This window comes from Mytilus galloprovincialis, chromosome 13, assembly GCF_965363235.1.
Source record: "Mytilus galloprovincialis chromosome 13, xbMytGall1.hap1.1, whole genome shotgun sequence".
NCBI lineage: Eukaryota > Metazoa > Mollusca > Bivalvia > Mytilida > Mytilidae > Mytilus > Mytilus galloprovincialis.
In genome coordinates, this window is record NC_134850.1 from 51,591,916 (window position 1) to 51,611,459 (window position 19,544).

Below are 19,544 nucleotides of genomic sequence, written 5' to 3' on the forward strand. Positions count from 1 at the left end.
AAATGCTACTATGGATGTTACCTATAGGACACAGAGGTTTGTTGATTAATTTATTGTGGAAGGAAGAGAAGTGACACACCAAATGAGGTCTTCTCGTTTGATAGTATAGATAATACCAAATTATTCTCTATTTATAATACCAAATTATTCTCTATTTATAATACCAAATTATTCTCTATTTATAATACCAAATTATTCTCTATTTATAATACCAAATTATTCTCTATTTATAATACCAAATTATTATCTATTTATAATACCAAATTATTCTCTATTCCTTATTTGTATTGCTCTTTATTCTGTACTTTCTATCCATCATTCTCTATTCTGTAAACCCCGTGAAGACCCTCTTATCCATCATTCTCTATTCTGTAAACCCCGTGAAGACCCTCTTATCCATCATTCTCTATTCTGTAAACCCCGTGAAGACCCTCTTATCCATCATTCTCTATTCTGTAAACCCCGGTGGAGATCCTCTTATCCATCATTTTCTATTCTGTAAACCCCGTGCAGACCCTCTTATCCATCATTCTCTATTCTGTAAACCCCGTGAAGACCCTCTTATCCATCATTCTCTATTCTGTAAACCCCGGTGGAGATCCTCTTATCCATCATTTTCTATTCTGTAAACCCCGTGCAGACCCTCTTATCCATCATTCTCCATTCTGTAAACCCCGTGAAGACCCTCCAATCCATCATTCTCCATTCTGTTAACCCCGTGGAGACCCTCTTATCCATCATTCTCTATTCTGTATACCCCGTGGAGATCCTCTTATCCATCATTCTCTATTCTGTAAACCCCATGGAGACGCTCTTATCCATCATTCTCCATTCTGTAAACCACGTGAAGACCCTCTTATCCATCATTCTCCATTCTGTAAACCCCGTGGAGACCCTCTTATCCATCATTCTCTATTCTGTAAACCCCGTGAACACCCTCTTATCCATCATTCTCTATTCTGTAAACCCCGTGAACACCTTCTTATCCATCATTCTCTATTCTGTAAACCCCGTGGAGACCCTCTTATCCATCATTCTCTATTCTGAAAACCCCGTGAAGACCCTCTTATCAATCATACGATTCCTGATATTGATTAACGATTTCTGGATTCTAAACTGAGCTAAATGAGCACCTGCTTTAGAAGATGTTGGTGTTTTATAATATTAAAAATGCTATAAGTAGGGCAAATGAAATGGGTTATAACTACAGCACATATAAAACTGAAATATCATAGACATTTATGCAGTGGTTTCTCATACTAATTATACTCCATGTTGACTCAGTAACTCAGTGCAATGGTTTATCATACCAAATATACACCGTAATCACTCAAGTTACTCTGCGGAAAACATGGTTGAGTGAAACTTGTTCTTTTAAACCTTTTTTTATGTTTCGTAAAAAACAAATAGACCTTTTTGCATCTCCACTCACAAAAAAATAGACATGGATTCCAAAATCATAGCTCTTCGCGGAGAACATTCAACCAAATGCATTATGAATCGCTGCTTTAAACAAATATTATAACGTAAACTGCAATAGATCAACTGTAGACAGTTTATTCACATAATGTGTTTACCAAGGTAAGCGCAAAAACGATGAACTTAAACACAAATTGAAAAAAAGCGCCGACAAAAAGAATAATTGAAAATTCTGAAAACTAGTTCAAAGGCAGTTAAAACTAATAAATGGATCAAGTTTTCACAGACTAAAAGTATCAATCAGTTCACATCCAACGAATTTAGTAGAGACGTCATAAACAGTCTGACGTAAAAACACATGACCATGCGCAATCTCAAAATGATAAAAGTAAACCGTATAGACAGCATATAGACACTTGTAAGTGTACTCACAACTACATGTGCTTCTTTAAATGGGTAAAATAAGTTTAAAAATTTCGGCTTGACGACCCCGGAAATCAATCCAACAAATGTGTGTACTCAATGCGCAGGAGGAACCATGGTGATAACTGTTGAAAAAGGCATGATCATAATGTTTGATTGATATCTTCTAGCTTTATTCTAAGACTAGCTACTATAACAGTATCGGCTCTATGCTTGGGGATTTCAGAAAAATCATAGTATGAAATTCAAAACAGTGTAGCTGTGGCCATTGATTGACACATTAAAATCATTCATTGACTGGGACAATTTAGGTGAACGTTTGTATGTAACGACCAATGCTCACTATGTACTTTTTAAAGACACTTAAACTATGGGGTCACCAAAGGTTCTCAACACCTAAATAAAGTAATTCGAAAAATTAATCAGAAATAACACGATATTTTGATTTATATCAATTATATAAATCAAAACACAAAGGTTATTCCTGATTAATTTTTCGAATTATTTTATAATTAAAGGCGTTAAGAAACCTTTGTTGACCCCACAGTTTAAATGTCTATCGTAGGTACGTCATGAACAGTGGTTGTTACAGACAAACGTTCACGTAAATTGTCCCAGTCAATGGATGATTTTGATGGGTCAATCAATGGCCACAGCTACACTGTTTTGAATTTCATACTAATTGATCTAGCTTATTTTTAACTGAGCAACAGAAAGAGCTTTATATTTAAATTTTGTATTCGTAATTTCAGCAAAAGTCGTTAGCAGCAGACGTTTATTCTGTCAGTGTATACATTCCACTATCTGAACGTGTTATAACCATCGACATTCCCGAAAAGATAGTCACGTGTATTTATGACCCAATCGGCGACAAAGAAACGAGTGTGCAGCAGCTTGAGGAAAGGTACTAGCTTTAAACACAATTATTTCAGTAACACACATTGTGCCATGTAAATCAAGTTGAACAATAATGTTCACCATCAGACCTTACTGTAAGTCCTATTTATTACTAATTAGAAGATGCCTGCAAAATCGAGGCACAATAAGGCAAGTTTCAAAATTTCATAAAGTACATCTATACTGAGCATGAAAGAAAGCGTATAAGACACAAATCGATAATGGTCTGCGAATTTTGATATTTTCTCCAAAAAATTGGCGTTATCTGTGGAGAAAAAGATTGCTTCAGTAATCACAGACAAATTTAGGAAGTACAAAACACTATATATACATGTATACGTCATATCAATAATACAATATAAAGTATGTCCGTCCTTGAATGATTTCAGAGGAGTTGCGGCTCATTGAAATCGGTCTTCCTTTATTACATAGACTAGAACGCACCCGTGATATCAAGGGTTCGTGACTGAATTAAAGTATATAACTATGCGTACGCCTTATTTTAGTATTGGTATTGTCATCTGATAACGTCATGCCGATTATAAGATACACAGTTTTCTCTGCTTTCAAATCTCTGTTTGAACCCGTCGACCTGGAACTTATCAATTATTCAGTGGTAATATTAATTATTTGGAAAACAATAGGTCCTGGAATGGATTATTTTTTAATCAAGACAACAGCATTTTCCTATATTAGATATAAATAAAGTTGAATTCTTTGATTCGCTGTTTTACGTCATGCCCGCTAACAAATTGAAAACTGTACCTATACGCCTTATTTTAAGTCCAGAATTTTAGTATTCGTATTGGTATCTTAGAAAGTCTTACTGATTAAAATACTACAATAGGGAACAATTTGACAATGACTGAATTTAGTAGTGTCAACCCAGTGATTATCACCCGTGTATATAGCAAAATCCTAAATACACCGTTTGGTGGTGCGCCTATCAGATGCGGAACGTACAGATAAGGTAATAGGTAACAGGTGCATATACTATTGGTATCGGTATGGATTCGACCCGGAACTTGTTAATTATTGGCAATATTATGTGGAAAATAAAAGGGTCTGGAGTGGTGAAATTTTTAATCTACACATTGTCCTATATTAGCTATATATAAAGTTGAATTCTTTGATTTGTCGTTTTTAACCCATGACGGCTGACAAATTAGACCTCGTTATTTAAGTATTATAGATATATGAGGGGCGCAATAGGGGGTCCGTTAACATGTTAATAACACCTCGATTTTGGCAACAAAAAAAAACCAGTTATAAAGGTATTGCCCCCCTTCATGTATAAGTCCGGTAAGATCAAGGTCGACGTTCCACTGTCAACGTTCAAAGTTTGTCAAACAGCCACGAAGACCAACAATGGCTCTTTAACGCAGCGAGAAAATCTCGCACCTACAGACGAGCATCAGCAACAATATGTACTATAGTTCTGTGAAAATGGACGTGATTCTATCAACTGTCTAGTTCGAATTTAAATCCTGTGGCGCCGCCAACATATCTACTGTTTTCAAAACTGAATTAACACAAATACATTGTCGTTTCCCTTAGAAAGTACGAAGCGTCATTAGATCATATATATATATAGCCGGCTTCATGGGAATAATAGATCGCGGATACGCATGCAGATAAAAAAAAAATTTTAAGTTATAATGGCCATGTACAGCTGGGTTACGATTGGCAAGCAAGAAGTCTTGAAATCAAACATTTGAAAAACTGATTAATCGTAAAACTAACAAAACAGCCGTTGTCTATATATTACTGCCGTTTTTACCATGTGCATGTAAAACCTCTTTCAAGTTCTACCAATCATTTCAAATTTATCGAGAATATTAATTGGTGAATTTTCAGTAAGGTCCCAGTCAAACAGATTGAACAGCATTTGGCGGAAACCAGTCAATCTACAATAAATATCTGTGTGGCGGATCTGAATAATAACTGTATTACGGGAAATATCCTGATTGGCAAAATTGTAAAATTAAAAGCCGTTCTTGTTGGTAAGTATTCTGTCAACTGCATTACAAAATATAATCATTGGAAATATTATCGTTATTATTAAGTTATTGTTGTCATTTGTTAAGTGTTTTTAACATTATTGTAAGCGAACAGAGACATCATTTATGAATTGAATGCTTCTTTTTGTAACTTCATTGGGGTGTAAAAGCGTTGACCGAAGTACATTTTGAATGAAGCGCTTCCGCGCTTCATTCTAAAAATGTGCGCACGGTCAACGCTTTTACAACCCTATAGCTATGAAGTTACAAAAAGAAGCATTTAATACTTAATTACATTTGTTAGCTAGGATCATGAAAACACGAATTTTATCAACTTTTTATTTAATTCACCTGTGCACTTTATTGTGGGACCTCGTGTTATCATGAATGAAAAGTTTTATTGAGTAATGCAATTGCTTAAGGAATAACACGTGATGTGCAGTTAGCCAATCAGAATAACGAATTATAGTGAAACATACATCTAATGTTATTATATAACAATGACAGCTGCAATAAATCTGAGTGATTTTGTGAAAACTTAACCATTTGATACGTTAGTTACATGTAATTACTATACGTCAAAAATGTAATGTAAAGAATTGAGAATGACAATGGGGAATATGTTAAAGAGACAACAACCCGACCAAAGAACAGATAACAGCCGAATGCCACCAATGGGTCTTCAACAAGCGAGATAATTCCGCAGCCGGAGGCGTGCTTCAGCTGACCCCTAAACAAAAATGTATAATTATTCAGTGATAATGCATTGTGTCTATCACAATAATCTTATAACATTGACATATTTAACAGGTAACTCTTCAGATGAGCAGGGTTTTCAGGCATTGTCATGTAGTGCTACAGGAACATCATACAAATATCCGATATTAACAGCAGGGTAAATATATATCTCATGTAGTACAACAGGAACATCATATAAATATCCTATATTAACAGCAGGGTCAATATATATGTGAAATTTGTATATAAAATCAGGGTAGGTAAATTGTATAACTATTACCAGAAAGGTAAAAATATTTGTATACTGTGTATATTAACAGCACAGCAGGTAAATTGTATCCTGTCAATATCAAAATCAGGGTAGGTAAATTTGTATACTGTGTATATTAACAGCAGGGTAGGTAAATGTGCATACTGAGCATATTTACCTCAGGGTAGGCATATTTGTGTATTTTGTATATTAACAGCAAATTATATATCTTTGTATGCTGTATATTTGAAAAGCAGGGTGGGAATATTTGTGTACTGTGTATACTAACAGCAGGGTAGGTAAATGTGCATACTGAGCGTATTAACCTCAGGGTAGGCATATTTGTGTATTGTGTATATTAACAGCAAGTTATATATCTTTGTATGCTGTATATTTGAAAAGCAGGGTGGGAATATTTGTGTACTGTGTATACTAACAGCAGGGTAGGTAAATGTGCATACTGAGCGTATTAACCTCAGGGTAGGCATATTTGTGTATTGTGTATATTAACAGCAATTTATATATCTTTGTATGATGTATATTTGAACAGCAGGGTGGGAATATTTGTGTACTGTGTAATACTAATAGCAGGGTAGGTAAATTTGTATACTGTGTATTAACACCAGGGTACGTTGGCATATTTGTGTACTCTGTTATTAACAGCAGGGTAGGTAAATTTGTATGTACAATGTGTGTTTTAACATCAGGGTAGGCATATTTGTGTAATGTGTATATTAACAGCAAGTTATATATCTTAATATATATCTTGTGTATTGTGTGTATTGACAGCAAGTTATATATCTTTGTATGCTGTATATTTGAACATCAGGGTGGGAATATTTGTATACTGTGTATACTAACAGCAGGGGAGGTAAATGTGCATACTGAGCGTAATAACCTCAGGGTAGGTATCCTGTTAGATATATAAGTTATATAACAACAAGTTATATATCTTTGTATGCTGTGTATATTGACAGCAGGGTAGGTATATGTGTGTTCTGTGTATATTAACAGCAGGGTAGGTATATTTGTGTACTGTGTATATTAACAGCAGGGTAGGTATATGTGTGCACTGTGTATATTAACAGCAAGGTAGGATATTTGTGTACTGTTTATATTAACAGCAGGGTAGGTATATTTGTGTACGGTGTATATTAATAACAGGGTAGGATATTTATGTACTGTTTATATTAACATCAGGGTAGGATATTTGTGTACTGTGTATATTAACAGCAGGATAGGATATTTGTATACTGTGTATATTAAAAGCAGTACAGGTATATTGTATACTGTGTGTATGAACAGCAGGGTAAATATATCTGAATAGTGTGTTAATTAACAGCTGGGTAAATATATCTGAATAGTGTGTTAATTAACAACTGGGTACTTATACTTGGCAGGGACAGTGAACTATATAAACTGTGTCTATTAACATCAGGATAGGCATATGCATATTTGTATAATGTATAATTAATTTAACAAAGTAATAAAACTATGAATATTAACAGGAGGGTAAGCTTACTGTGAAGATAATTAATATTTATGTCTATTTTTTTCATAACGTGTTGAAATTTTATTTAGTAGTTTTATGCATATGATAGTGATTGCTGTGTGTATGCGTAGTACACAATGTATGATAGAATGATTTCCGTGTGTATGAGGAGTGTATGAGTAGAAAGTATGAAAGTCTAGGTACTAGAGTGACATATTTTCATGCTAGCTATAACTATGTAAGCTAACACGTTGATACCGATGCAGGGGTTTGGTCCAGTGAAAAGCAGTACATATTCAAACGATAGTAATAATTGCTAGACATTGGCATTATGTTAAATTAAGATTTATTTACCAACCAATCAGTCTTAATTAATTTAGAAGGATTTACATGCATGAAATGACGAACTATCTAAAAACGTAAACCATTCAATGAAATAGTAGTACATCATTGTATTAAAACTGTACAAGGAAAAGTAGACTCGAATTTTTTATTTCTTTTTTACAGATGTGGACAAGGGTCTCTGTTTAAATCGGATGCAGGCTTTATAACAACTGGTAAAGTTGCTTTAAGTCCTGTATTTGAAATGTTCCGTACTGCTGGTGGGAATACAATGAAATATGATTGCTCATTTGTGGTCTGTCGGACACCGTGTGATGGAGTAAGTAATTTAAACAAGTCCAAGTAGTTTCAAACGGGAGTAAGTAATTTAAACAAGTCTGAGCAGTTTCAAACGGGAGTAAGTAATTTAAACAAGTCCGAGTAGTTTTAAACGGGAGTAAGTAATTTAAACAAGCCCGAGTAGTTTCAAATGCACAATCATAGAACAAAAATTGTAACACGTTATTGCATTTTGTGAAGAATGCTTGACTTACTTGACTTAATCCACTTCGTCCCAAGGGGGACATAGGGCGACTACAGTTTCTCTCCATTTCTTCCTGTCCATGGCTATTCGTTCTGTTTCTTTCCAGGTCATCCCAATTTTACTCAGCTCGGTTGTTAGTCCCCTGCGCCAGGTGTTTTTTGGCCTTCCCCTTTTTCGATGTCCTTGGGGGTTCCATTCTAGGGCTTGCTTGGTAATGTGTGTGTCTTTTTTTCTTAGGGTATGCCCGATCCACTTCCACTTTCTTGCTCTCATTGTCTGGGTTGTTGGCTGTTGTTTGGTTCTTCTCCATAACTCATTGTTGGATATTTTGTTTGGCCATCTGATGTTGAGGATGTTTCTCAAACATTTATTGACAAAAGTTTGGATAGATTTGATGGATGCAGCTGTTTCTCTCCAGGTTTCTGATCCGTATAAGAGTACAGATTTGACATTGGTGGTAAATATCCTTAACTTTGTGCTAGTTCTTAAAGCATTACTCCTCCAAACAGGTTTAAGCATGGAAAATACCTGTTGAGCTTTCTTTTTTCTTGCCGATATGTCTTCATCTGTGCCTCCTGATGTACTGACAATACTTCCAAGATAGGTGAATTGTTGAACATCTTCAACAGTAGAGTCGTCGATCTTGAGACAATCTTGCTGGTTTGTATTTAGCCTCATTGATTTAGTTTTCTGTGCGTTGATGTATAGGCCTGTTTGTTTTGCTACTGTTTCAAGACTTTTGGTCTGATGTTGTGCATCTTGAAAGCGATGGGATAGTGCACAAATGTCATCAGCAAATTCGAGATCTTCAAGACGTGTTGTGAGGGTCCATCCGATGCCTTTTGGATCTTTGTAGGCTGATTTACCAACCCAGTCAACTACTATTAGGAAAAGGAGAGGAGAGAGAAGACAACCTTGACGTACCCCAGTTGTAACAGGGAATGATTCGGTCATAGTTCCACCATGTATAACTTGACAGGAAAATTGGTCGTAAAGCAGTTTTATCATTTTGATGATCTTTTGCGGGATGCATAGTGTGCCAGAATGTCCCATAGAACCTGATGGTCAATGCTATCAAAAGCTCTCTGGAAATCCACAAAATTTAGGTATAGTGTCGTCTGCCATTCTATTGTCTGTTCAATAATAATTCTCAATGTGGCTATTTGGTCTACACATGATCTTTCTTGTCTAAAGCCAGCTTGTTCATCTCTAAGTATCTTGTCGACTTCATTTTTCATTCTGCTAAGGATGGTGCTACAGAGCAGTTTACTAGGTATGGACAATAAAATGATACCTCTCCAGTTTTTGCAAAGCGACTTGTTACCTTTCTTAGGGATTTTCACCAAAAGTCCTTTACTCCAATCATCTGGTATTTCTTCTTCTTCCCAGATCTTATTTAGAAGTTGTAACAGGCTAAGGACAGATGTATCATCCAAGACTTTTATAGCTTGTGGTGGTATGTTATCTATGCCGCCTGCTTTTCCATTTTTTAGACTTTTGATAGCTTTGTTAAGTTCAGTTTTTGTTATTTTGCTGGTTTTGATGTTTAATATTAGACCATTTTGTAATTCAGGTGGATCTGTAGGTGGGGGCCGGTTAAGAACCTGCTCGAAATGTTCTTTCCACCTTTCAAGTTGATCTTCCAGTTTAGTGAGGGTATTGTTGTCTTTATCTTTGATAGGTGTATTTGAAGTTGGTGGTTTACCGCTTAATTGCTTTGTAATGTTGTATAGGGTTTTGGTGTCTCCCTTGCTACAAGCAGCTTCGGCTTCTTTGGCTAGTTGTTCTACGAAGTTCCTTTTATCTTGTTTGCAACTTTTCTTCACCTCTTTATCTTTATTGCTATACTGTTCTTGTGTCTGTTTTTTTTTGCTGTCTAGTTATAGCAGTTAGAACTTTTTCTTTCACTTGTCTTCTTTCGTTGACAATTTTCCAGGTATTTTCTGACATCCATTGCTTGCGGTTTTGTTGGAGATAGCCGACAGTTTCTTCACATGCTTGAACAATAGAATCTCTGGTCATTTCCCATGCTGTGTTGATGCTTGTTTCTTCATCATGTAGATTTTCAAGTACACTAAATTTGTTTTGTAGCAGAATGTGGTAGTCTTGAACAACTTTAGGGTCTGTGAATAGATCAACATTAAATTTCTTTCTTCTAGATTTTGCTTTTTTTGTTGATAGTAGTTTTAGTTGTATCTTTGCAATGATTAGGTGGTGATCTGATGCTATATCTGCTCCTCTCTTGTTTCGCACATCTTGTAGAGATGACCTCCATCTTTGGGATATAGCAATATGGTCTATCTGATTTTCTGTCACTCCATTCGGCGAAACCCAAGTAACCTTGTGGCAGTTTTTATGGGGGAAACGTGTACCGCCTATTACTAGACTGTTTACAGCACAAAAATCAGCAAAGATTTCACCGTTCTCGTTCATTTCACCGATTCCATTTGGTCCCATTTCTCTTTCTCTCCCTGTCCTGTCCTTACCCACTTTTGCATTGAGGTCTCCTAGTATCATGAGGATGTCTCGTTTTGGCACAGAATTTACAGTGGTTTGCAGAGAGTTGTAAAAGTCGTCTTTCTCTTCTTCATCTGCATTATTTGTTGGTGAGTAAACCTGGATTATGGTTGTTTTCTGAAATTTTGTGTCAAACCTGGCAGTGATTATTCTAGAAGACACAGGATTCCATTCTAAGAGAGACTGCTTTGCCTTTTTAGTAAGCATGAATCCAACACCTTTATCATGAGTGTCAGTGGCGTTTTTGTTACCAGAGTAGATGATGGTATGACCAGTGTTTAACGTTGTCATGCCAGATGTATTCCATCTTACTTCACTGAGTCCTAAAATTTCAATACTGTATCTGTCCATTTCTTTGGCTGTCTGCAAGCTCTTTCCACTTTGATACAGTGTTCGTACATTCCAAGTCCCAATTTTAGTTGGATACTTAGGTGAGAACAACTTCATCGGCCTTCGCGTCATATGTTGTCCTCGTGGTTTTGATTTTGTGTTTACCTCTATCTCAAGCCGTTGACGAGTAAGAGGGTTTTCTTCTGTAGACGTTTCTGTAACGTAATATTTTTTACAAGTTAGGGGTGTTGGCCCTAAGCTAAACCTTCTACGTGAAGGGTCGGGTTGTTCTGTAGGGGTTTTCCATCCCTTAGACGATTGCTGTTGCTAACGAGTTCCATCTACCCGGATTTTCTGTTTGGATTAACTTCCATAGCCTTTGACTATTCCCAAGTCACCCACAAGGCAGTGGGGCATTTAACCCATAGCTGGGGCAAGGTTGATGAGAGCCAGGGCGTGTCCACTCGCCGGTGGGCCTGCACTCTGCATCTCTAAGGCCCTTGCTGCTCTGAGATCCCTTGCAAATTAGCCTGAGATACTAGACCCCAGTATCTGTGTATTACCGCGAGGAGGCATTGCAAGAGTCTTGATGGTGTAGAGGTTTTGTACCAGCAGGAGAGGCTGACGCACTCGGCTCTCTTTTCGTCCACAGAGTGAACTAGCTGATGGTGGATGTTAAGTCTATGACCACACCACACTAGACGCATATCACCATCCTGTGTGCAAACACACCAATACACGAAGAATGCTGCTTTTGCCTAAATTAACTGAACTTTTTTTTATGAAAGGATATTTTATCATTATACCCCATAGGCGGGTCCAGGGGGCCACTTTCGTGGAAAGATTTGGTTAATTATATAGGAAATCACTGAAGCATGACTGGAGCCCCCCCCCCCCCTTTATGAAAAGTTCTGGATCTGCAACTGTACCCCGGCTTTATAAAAGTGGGGGTTTACTGTATACTATTACCTTTTGTCCGTTTATCCATCCATCCGTCCATTTCTCAGTCCATCCGCTCCGTCCCATGAATATTTTTCGTTGGAACAACTAGTCTTCCTGTTAACTGGCAAGTATTTGAGCCGGAATATCATCAGTGATCAGTAGCTTTCAGTTTCACTTGTTTGTACTGGAACATTCAACCCTGTCCTTCTACTTCACCCAACCAAATCAAATTGTTGTTAAATGATCTTTGTCCTGAATCTAGATAAAGTTAAAGCCATTTGATGTTGAACAAGAGTCAAGTGACGTATTTTTTTTTTTATCGAAATAAATTACCATTACGTATTCGTTTATCTAAAAAAATTACTGTTACGTATTCGTTTATTAAAATGACTTTTACGTATTCGTTTATCTAAATTAATTACCGTTACAACGTATTCGTTTATATAAATAAATTACCGTTACGTATTCGTTTATCTAAAAAAATTACCGTTACGTATTCGTTTATATAAATAAATTACAGTAACTGTTACGTATTCGTTTATTAAAATGACTTTTACGTATTCGTTTATCTAAATAAATTACCGTTACAACGTATTCGTTTATATAAATAAATTACCGTTACGTATTCGTTTATCTAAAAAAATTACCGTTACGTATTCGTTTATATAAATAAATTACTGTTACGTATTCGTTTATTAAAATGACTTTTACGTATTCGTTTATCTAAATAAATTACCGTTACAACGTATTCGTTTATATAAATAAATGAACGTTACGTATTCGTTTATATAAATAAATTACTGTTACGTATTCGTTTAATATATAAATTAATTATCGATACGTATTTGTTTATATAATTTAATTACTGTGACTAATGTCTTTGTGATTTATGCTATTTTAAATAAGCTTTGAAATAAATGAGGTATTTGCCTAATTTAGAAAGGAAGATGTGATATGATTGCCTATGAGACAACTCTTCACAAGAAACCATATGAAACAGAAATTAACAACTGAAGCCTTCAACGATGACCAAGCCCATACCACATTGTCAGCTACAAAAAGCCCTGGAATGATTCATGTAAACATTTCAAACATGAAAACTTGCAGCCTAATTTATATACAAAATAATGAACGAAAAACAAAGATGTAACAAAGCATCAATCTACAAATAAATATAAAGTTAAGACTGTTTACTTTTTCTTTTTATGACACTTCTGTTTATTTCTTTAAAAGCGGACTTCATCTTGTATTTTTGCAGAGTTCGTGTAAAAGCAAATCTACTAGAAAGAAGAGAGACACATATGCCGTGAGAGAGCCTCACTATTCGGAAACAATATACATTCCTAAGGACAAAGTTTTAGAAGCGAAACCCTATTTAGATGGAGATACTTTACAGGCTTCAGAAATACAGGCTTTAGAACAGCAAGATGGTTATATTAAAGGTAAAATGTCTTGTCAAGAAAATAGAATATTGAATTGGAACATTTAAAAGTTTAAACCTGATATTGAGAACTTCTTAAATAAGTTAAATTGTGTGTTGGAGTGAATGCCGTTTCCTGAAAGCAATTTCTAAGTGTGAGAAAACCTTAGGTTATATTAATCCTTGTCAGGATTCTGTTCTGTTTATGAACTTTAATTTCGTTATTTTGGTCTCACAACTCTTTGTTTGTTTACATTCAACACCAAGCATAATTTGTATCTGGTTATGGTGAAAGTTATGCAAGAACAAACTGTTTATATGCACACGAAAGTCATAAAAGAGGGACGAAAGATACCAAAGGGACAGTCAAACTCATAAATCTAAAACAAACTGACAACGCCATGGCTAAAAATGAAAAAGACAAACAAACAACAGCACACACGACACAACATAGAAAACTTAAGAATAAACAACACGAACCCCACCAAAAAACTAGGGGTGATCTCAGGTGCTCCGGAAGGGTAAACTTAGAGTTTAATGATAACTTCACATGATTATTAAAAGAAGCAAAAGAACAAAATCAAAAACAAACATTAAAACTACCAAAACACAATACATTGGTAGGAATAAAAAAACAATTAATTTATTTTGGCCTAGACCTTCTATAACATGTACTCTCTGATCAAACCATACAGAATTGTTCGTCAATTTTATTTCAAGCATTTTACAGTAATTATAATGAATATTCATGCAGTTATACTTTAATTGAATACTTATTTAACTTCTAGATAAATTACCGGGTAATCCAGACAATGGCCATCTTATAAAGAAAGGTAACGAGGAACCAGCATTCAAAGAGGACGAGAGGGTACCAGAGCAAAATGATGTTAGACATCCAACAAAGAAAATACTATCAGAAGAATCCATTTGGTCAAAAGAAATCATAGTTATTTTAATGTTAGCTTTCTTGATCATGTTGTTTATGGCGATCACTGTCAAAGTTCTGTTAGGTCTTAATAGATCCATGGTGTACGTGCAGAATGAGATAGCACGAAAAGAAACGCTGCCACAACTGAAATTAATTTCATAGGCAGCTTTTGAATTAAAGCGTAGATGGTGCAAACTTGTTAACTTTGTTTTTTTGAGCCCGCTCGAAAAGTCAAGGAAATATCTACCCCTGGCAATAAGTTTGTCTGTCCGACCACATACAGGGTTCTTGAATGTCCCTGGTAGAATAACGTGATTGTTACTCATACTTTTGGTGTTTATCGTTGATGGGATATGTTCGTTTTTCTGTGGTTTGCATGTTGTGTCGAATATAATATGATTTGATGAATTTTCTTGCATGAATTTGTGCTGAGTTTTGTCATTTTAGCGTTATTTTTCACAATGTCTTAAAGTGGCAGGTTTGGCCAGCCAAAAAAAACAACAAAACAGGTTCAACCCAGCATTTTTTCTTAAAATATTCAGTACCAAGTCAGGAATATGGCAGTTGTTATCAAATAGTTCGTTTCTATGTAAGCTAGCGTTTGTTTTTGTTGCACCTCAGTGTTCCTGTTGTTCCATTGTTTGCCCCTTATAGTTGATGTGTTTCTCTTGGTTTTAGTTTGTAACCCGGATTTATTTTCTCTCAATAGATTTATGACTTTTGACCACCGGTACACTTTTGCTGCCTTTGTTTGTAAGATATTCCCGTTATTATATAATAATGTCGAGAAATTGTTATAAAATAACTGAAAAGGATAATCACGACGTCTAACAAATGCTTGTTGCGAAAAAAATATCAGGAAAAGATATTATTTGTTTTGCAGTATATATGGTGTGTCAACAGAAAAGGTTCCCGAACTGAGACAGGCATGTAAACATTAGTCTGGATTGAGTTAGTTTTATTAGACCCAACTATCCCTATTTTGAATAGCGAAAAGTACTCGACGGTACTTACTATAACTAGAGGCTCTAAAGAGCCTGTGTCGCTCACCTTGGTCTATGTGAATATTAAACAATGGACACAAATGGATTCATGACAAAATTGTGTTTTGGTGATGGTGATGTGTTTGTAGATCTTACTTTACTAAACATTCTTGCTGCTTACAATTATCTCTATCTATAACAGTACTTTCTGTGGAAAATGTTATTGAAAATCTTCAAATTTTAAGAAAATTGTTAAAAATTGACTATGAAGGGCAATAACTCCTTAGGGGGTCAATTGACTATTTTGGTCATAGTGACTTATTTTTAGTTCTTACTTTGCTGTACATTATTGCTGTTTACAGTTTATCTCTATCTATAATAATATTCAAGATAACAAAAACAAAACAGCAAAATTTCCTCAAAATTACCAATTCAGGGGCAGCAACCTAACAACCGATTATCCGATTCATCTGAAAATTCCAGGGCAGATAGATCTTGACCTGATGAACAATTTTACCCTGTCAGATTTGCTCTAAATGCTTTGGGTTTTGAGTTAAAAACCAAAACCTGCATTTTACCCCTATGTTCTATTTTTAGCCATGGCGGCCATCTTGGTTGGTTGGCCGGGTCACCGGACACATTTTTCAAACTAGATACCCCAATGATGATTATGGCCAAGTTTGGTAAAATTTGGCCCAATAGTTTCAGAGAAGATTTTTCTAAAAGATTACTTAGATTTACAAAAAATGGTTAAAAATTTACTATAAAGGGCAATAACTCCTAAAGTGGTCAACTGACCATTTTGGTCATGTTGACTTATTTGTAGATCTTACTTTGCTGAACATTGCTGTTTACAGTCTATCTCTATCTATAATAATATTCAAGATAATAACCAAAAACAGCAAAATTTCCTTAAAATTATCAATTCAGGGGCAGCAACCCAACAACAGGTTGTTCGATGCATCTGAAAATTTCAGGGCAGATAGATCTTGACCTGATGACCAATTTTACCCGATGTCAGATTTGCTCTAAATTCTTTGGGTTTTGAGTTATAAGCCAAAAACTGCATTTTACCCCTATGTTCTATTTTGAGCCATGGTGGCCATCTTGGTTGGTTGGCCGGGTCACGCCACACATTTTTTAAACTAGATACCCCAATGATGATTAATTGTGGCCAAGTTTGGATTAATTTGTTCCAGTAGTTTTCAGAGGAGAAGATTTTGGAAAAGATAACTAAAATTTACGAAAAATGGTTAAAATGGACTAAAAAGGGCAATAACTCCTAAAGGGGTCAACTGACCATTTCGGTCACGTTCACTTATTTGTAAATCTTACTTTGCTGAACATTATTGCTGTTTACAGTTTATCTCTATCTATAATAATATTCAAGATAATAACCAAAAACAGCAAAATTTCCTTAAAATTATCAATTCAGGGACAGTAACCCAACAACGGGTTGTCCGATTCATCTGAAAATTTCAGGGCAGATAGATCTTGTCCTGATAAACAATTTTACACCTGTCAGATTTGCTCTAAATGCTTTGGTTTTTGAGTTATAAGCCAAAAACTGCATTTTACCCCTATGTTCTATTTTTAGCCATGGCGGCCATCTTGGTTGGTTGGCCGGGTCACGCCACACATTTTTTTTAACTAGATACCCCAATGATGATTGTGGACAAGTTTGGTTTAATTTGGACCAGGAGTTTCAGAGGAGAAGATTTTTGTAAAAGTTAACAACAACGACCAGATATTTTTAAAAGATTGTTTTTTGTTTTAATTTCATGGACATAAGTAGAGTATTACCAGAAACACATAACAAGAACTTACATTTTTAAAACATCAATTCATATTACAAAATAGAGTAATTTTGTCCAAACAAATTTTTCAAGATATAACAGAAATGCTCTGATGCATATAATGGGAGATAACTCAAATTATAAACCAATGTTTGTTCTACGGTAGTCCATAGACAACTTTAATAAATCTTAAATACGTCATTTGCATTCTATTCAAAAATTTAATACATTCCTTTAATAATATACCCCATTCAATAAATTTATAATTTTTAATAACTAGGTAGAAAATTTCATTACTAGATATTTATCAGAACCCTGTCTGAATCACCTCTTAGACTTGCAAACATTAATATTTTCAGTCTTTGTAATTTTCCCTGCTAGTTCCTAGGTAAGACCTAACAATCCACCAGAGATATGTAAGCAATTATAGTTCACCATACTGCCTTCAACAAAGAGTAAAACCCAAACTGTATAGTCAGCTATAACTGACTTCAACAATGAGCAAATTTAAGAAAGATTGAACTCCATATTCAAACAACATGAAAAATATTCAATCACTATTGTCATATTTTAAAAGGAAATTTCCTTTAGTATTTTATATATTAAATTTATCCTTTTATAGCTGACTATGTTGTATGGATTTATCACATTGTTGAAGGCAGTATAGGGATCTATAGTTGTTAATTTCTGTGTCAATTGGTATCGTGTTGAGAGTTTTCTCATTGGCAATCATACCACACCTTCTTATTTCTATGTGTTTTATATGGCTACTGTTAATGACATGCTGCTGCGGCCTTTACCAGGTTTTTTCCAAGTTTTACTGTTTAGAACACAGTTAAAGACTTAATTTGAACTTGATACATATGGAATTTTGGGATAACAAAGAATTAGTCTTAGAAATGAAAATATAATTTAATGAATATGAAAAAAATCATTAAAGTTATTGAAATCTGTAGAGATTGCCTTTAGGCACTGTTGTCCTGAATATGCATGAAATATTTGCCACTGAAAATTAAGCAACCAACAATCAATCAATCTATAGGCATTGTCTTGGTAAAATTAGTAAATATATGTTTGAAACAGAAATTTACTTAACAATTTAACTATTGTTTCAAAAATATTCCATTATCAAATTAATTTCAAAATCAAATTCTAAAATCATTAGAAGCCATCCTATTCAAACTCATGCTATCATTAACACATTAAATATAGAAAGGTCCTTCCTTATGTACAAAGGAAATCTCTAGAATCCAGAATTAAGTTAAAATCTTATAGTTTTGTTTTTTTACTTTCTTCTTCACTAACACATCCTTTTTAAATAGTTCTGTATGTAGACAGAGCAAGGGAAATCTTTAGCATTCAGAATAGTTTAACTCGTAAAGTTTGGCCTAAATATGGTGTCTAGACTACCTTCCTCACTAACACATATATACATCCATTTTGTTAAAATGCACTTTTCCACTTTTTTGGTCTCTTGAAAATGTTGTTTTTGCTGTATTTAGACCGTGCATTTTAAAAATTCTACGCAATCATAGGTTTGAATCAAGGAGGTTATATTAGAAGGAGAGAGGAAGAAAGACGATAATTACACATAAAATGTTACCGACTTTTCTTTAAGTTGGTGTTAATTAGTTGAGATCGACTCTGTCACAGAGGGAAATTTGTCCTAATTACATACCCGAGTAAGAACGGAAACACCCGAGGTGTCATAAACTGACCGGATCTACAGTTATTGAAATCTTAATCAGATTTTTTGTGATATTTTTTATTAAGTAATTAAAAATTAAAATTTAATTTTAAAAGTAAACTTATTACCAATAGAAATAAAACGAATATCCGTCTCATCGCCGTCAATGTTAATATCAACAGTCATAACAGAAAGTCACTTTTACGTTGTTCCCGATAAATTTCTCTATGTTTCAATTACAAATATTCCTTCCGGTCGTTACCGATCACCGTAACTAAAGTACTTGGCACATTCGTATATTTTCTATGATTACTACCTGCCAATTCTCATAAGCATGCAGAAATTGACAGGTGAAGCGAAAATCTTTGTTTAAAGAAATGTAGTGTTGAATAAAAATCGCTCACTAACTTTCCTTTAAACCCTCATAACTTTGTCATTTCTTAATCTTTTTTCACCGCAGACGGTTGATTTTGAAATTGCGCAACAAATCTTTTTCCAAATCACCTATGCACTGCACTGTAACTAAAAATACACCTGAACTTTAATGACCCAGTCACTGATAACAATCACGTGACATATGCGATTTATCTAATAGCCCGAACTACTCGCGGTAACAGCCTGGTACATCAGAGGGCCATGTCAAGTGGGTGATAAACATGTCGGTTTCTTTATAATTTTATCATTTTTCTCTGATCGAACTGCTATCCTGGGGATGCTAATTTTGTATCAAGCAGAGTGCTCACTCTCCTTCTAATATAACCTCCTTGGTTTGAATGTAGTTTTGAATTTAAACTTGTTTAATACATATATATATATATAGTTCCTGTTGTAGAGATGTAGAGAAACATGGTGAATCA

General features: G+C 34.9%; 1 protein-coding gene across 1 annotated transcript in view; it reads left to right on the forward strand.

The window, feature by feature from the left end:
- LOC143056616 (vitelline envelope sperm lysin receptor-like) overlaps nt 1–14,416 on the forward strand; it is a 21,724-nt gene extending 7,308 nt beyond the window's left edge. Inside the window, exons 5-10 of the mRNA XM_076229773.1 lie at nt 2,595–2,746; nt 4,597–4,742; nt 5,550–5,634; nt 7,727–7,880; nt 13,132–13,315; nt 14,082–14,416. Of these exons, the coding sequence (XP_076085888.1) occupies nt 2,595–2,746; nt 4,597–4,742; nt 5,550–5,634; nt 7,727–7,880; nt 13,132–13,315; nt 14,082–14,383 (1,023 nt within the window). The 3' untranslated portion in view covers nt 14,384–14,416. The remainder of the gene's footprint in view (nt 1–2,594; nt 2,747–4,596; nt 4,743–5,549; nt 5,635–7,726; nt 7,881–13,131; nt 13,316–14,081) is intronic.
- Nucleotides 14,417–19,544: the final 5,128 nt, after the last annotated feature.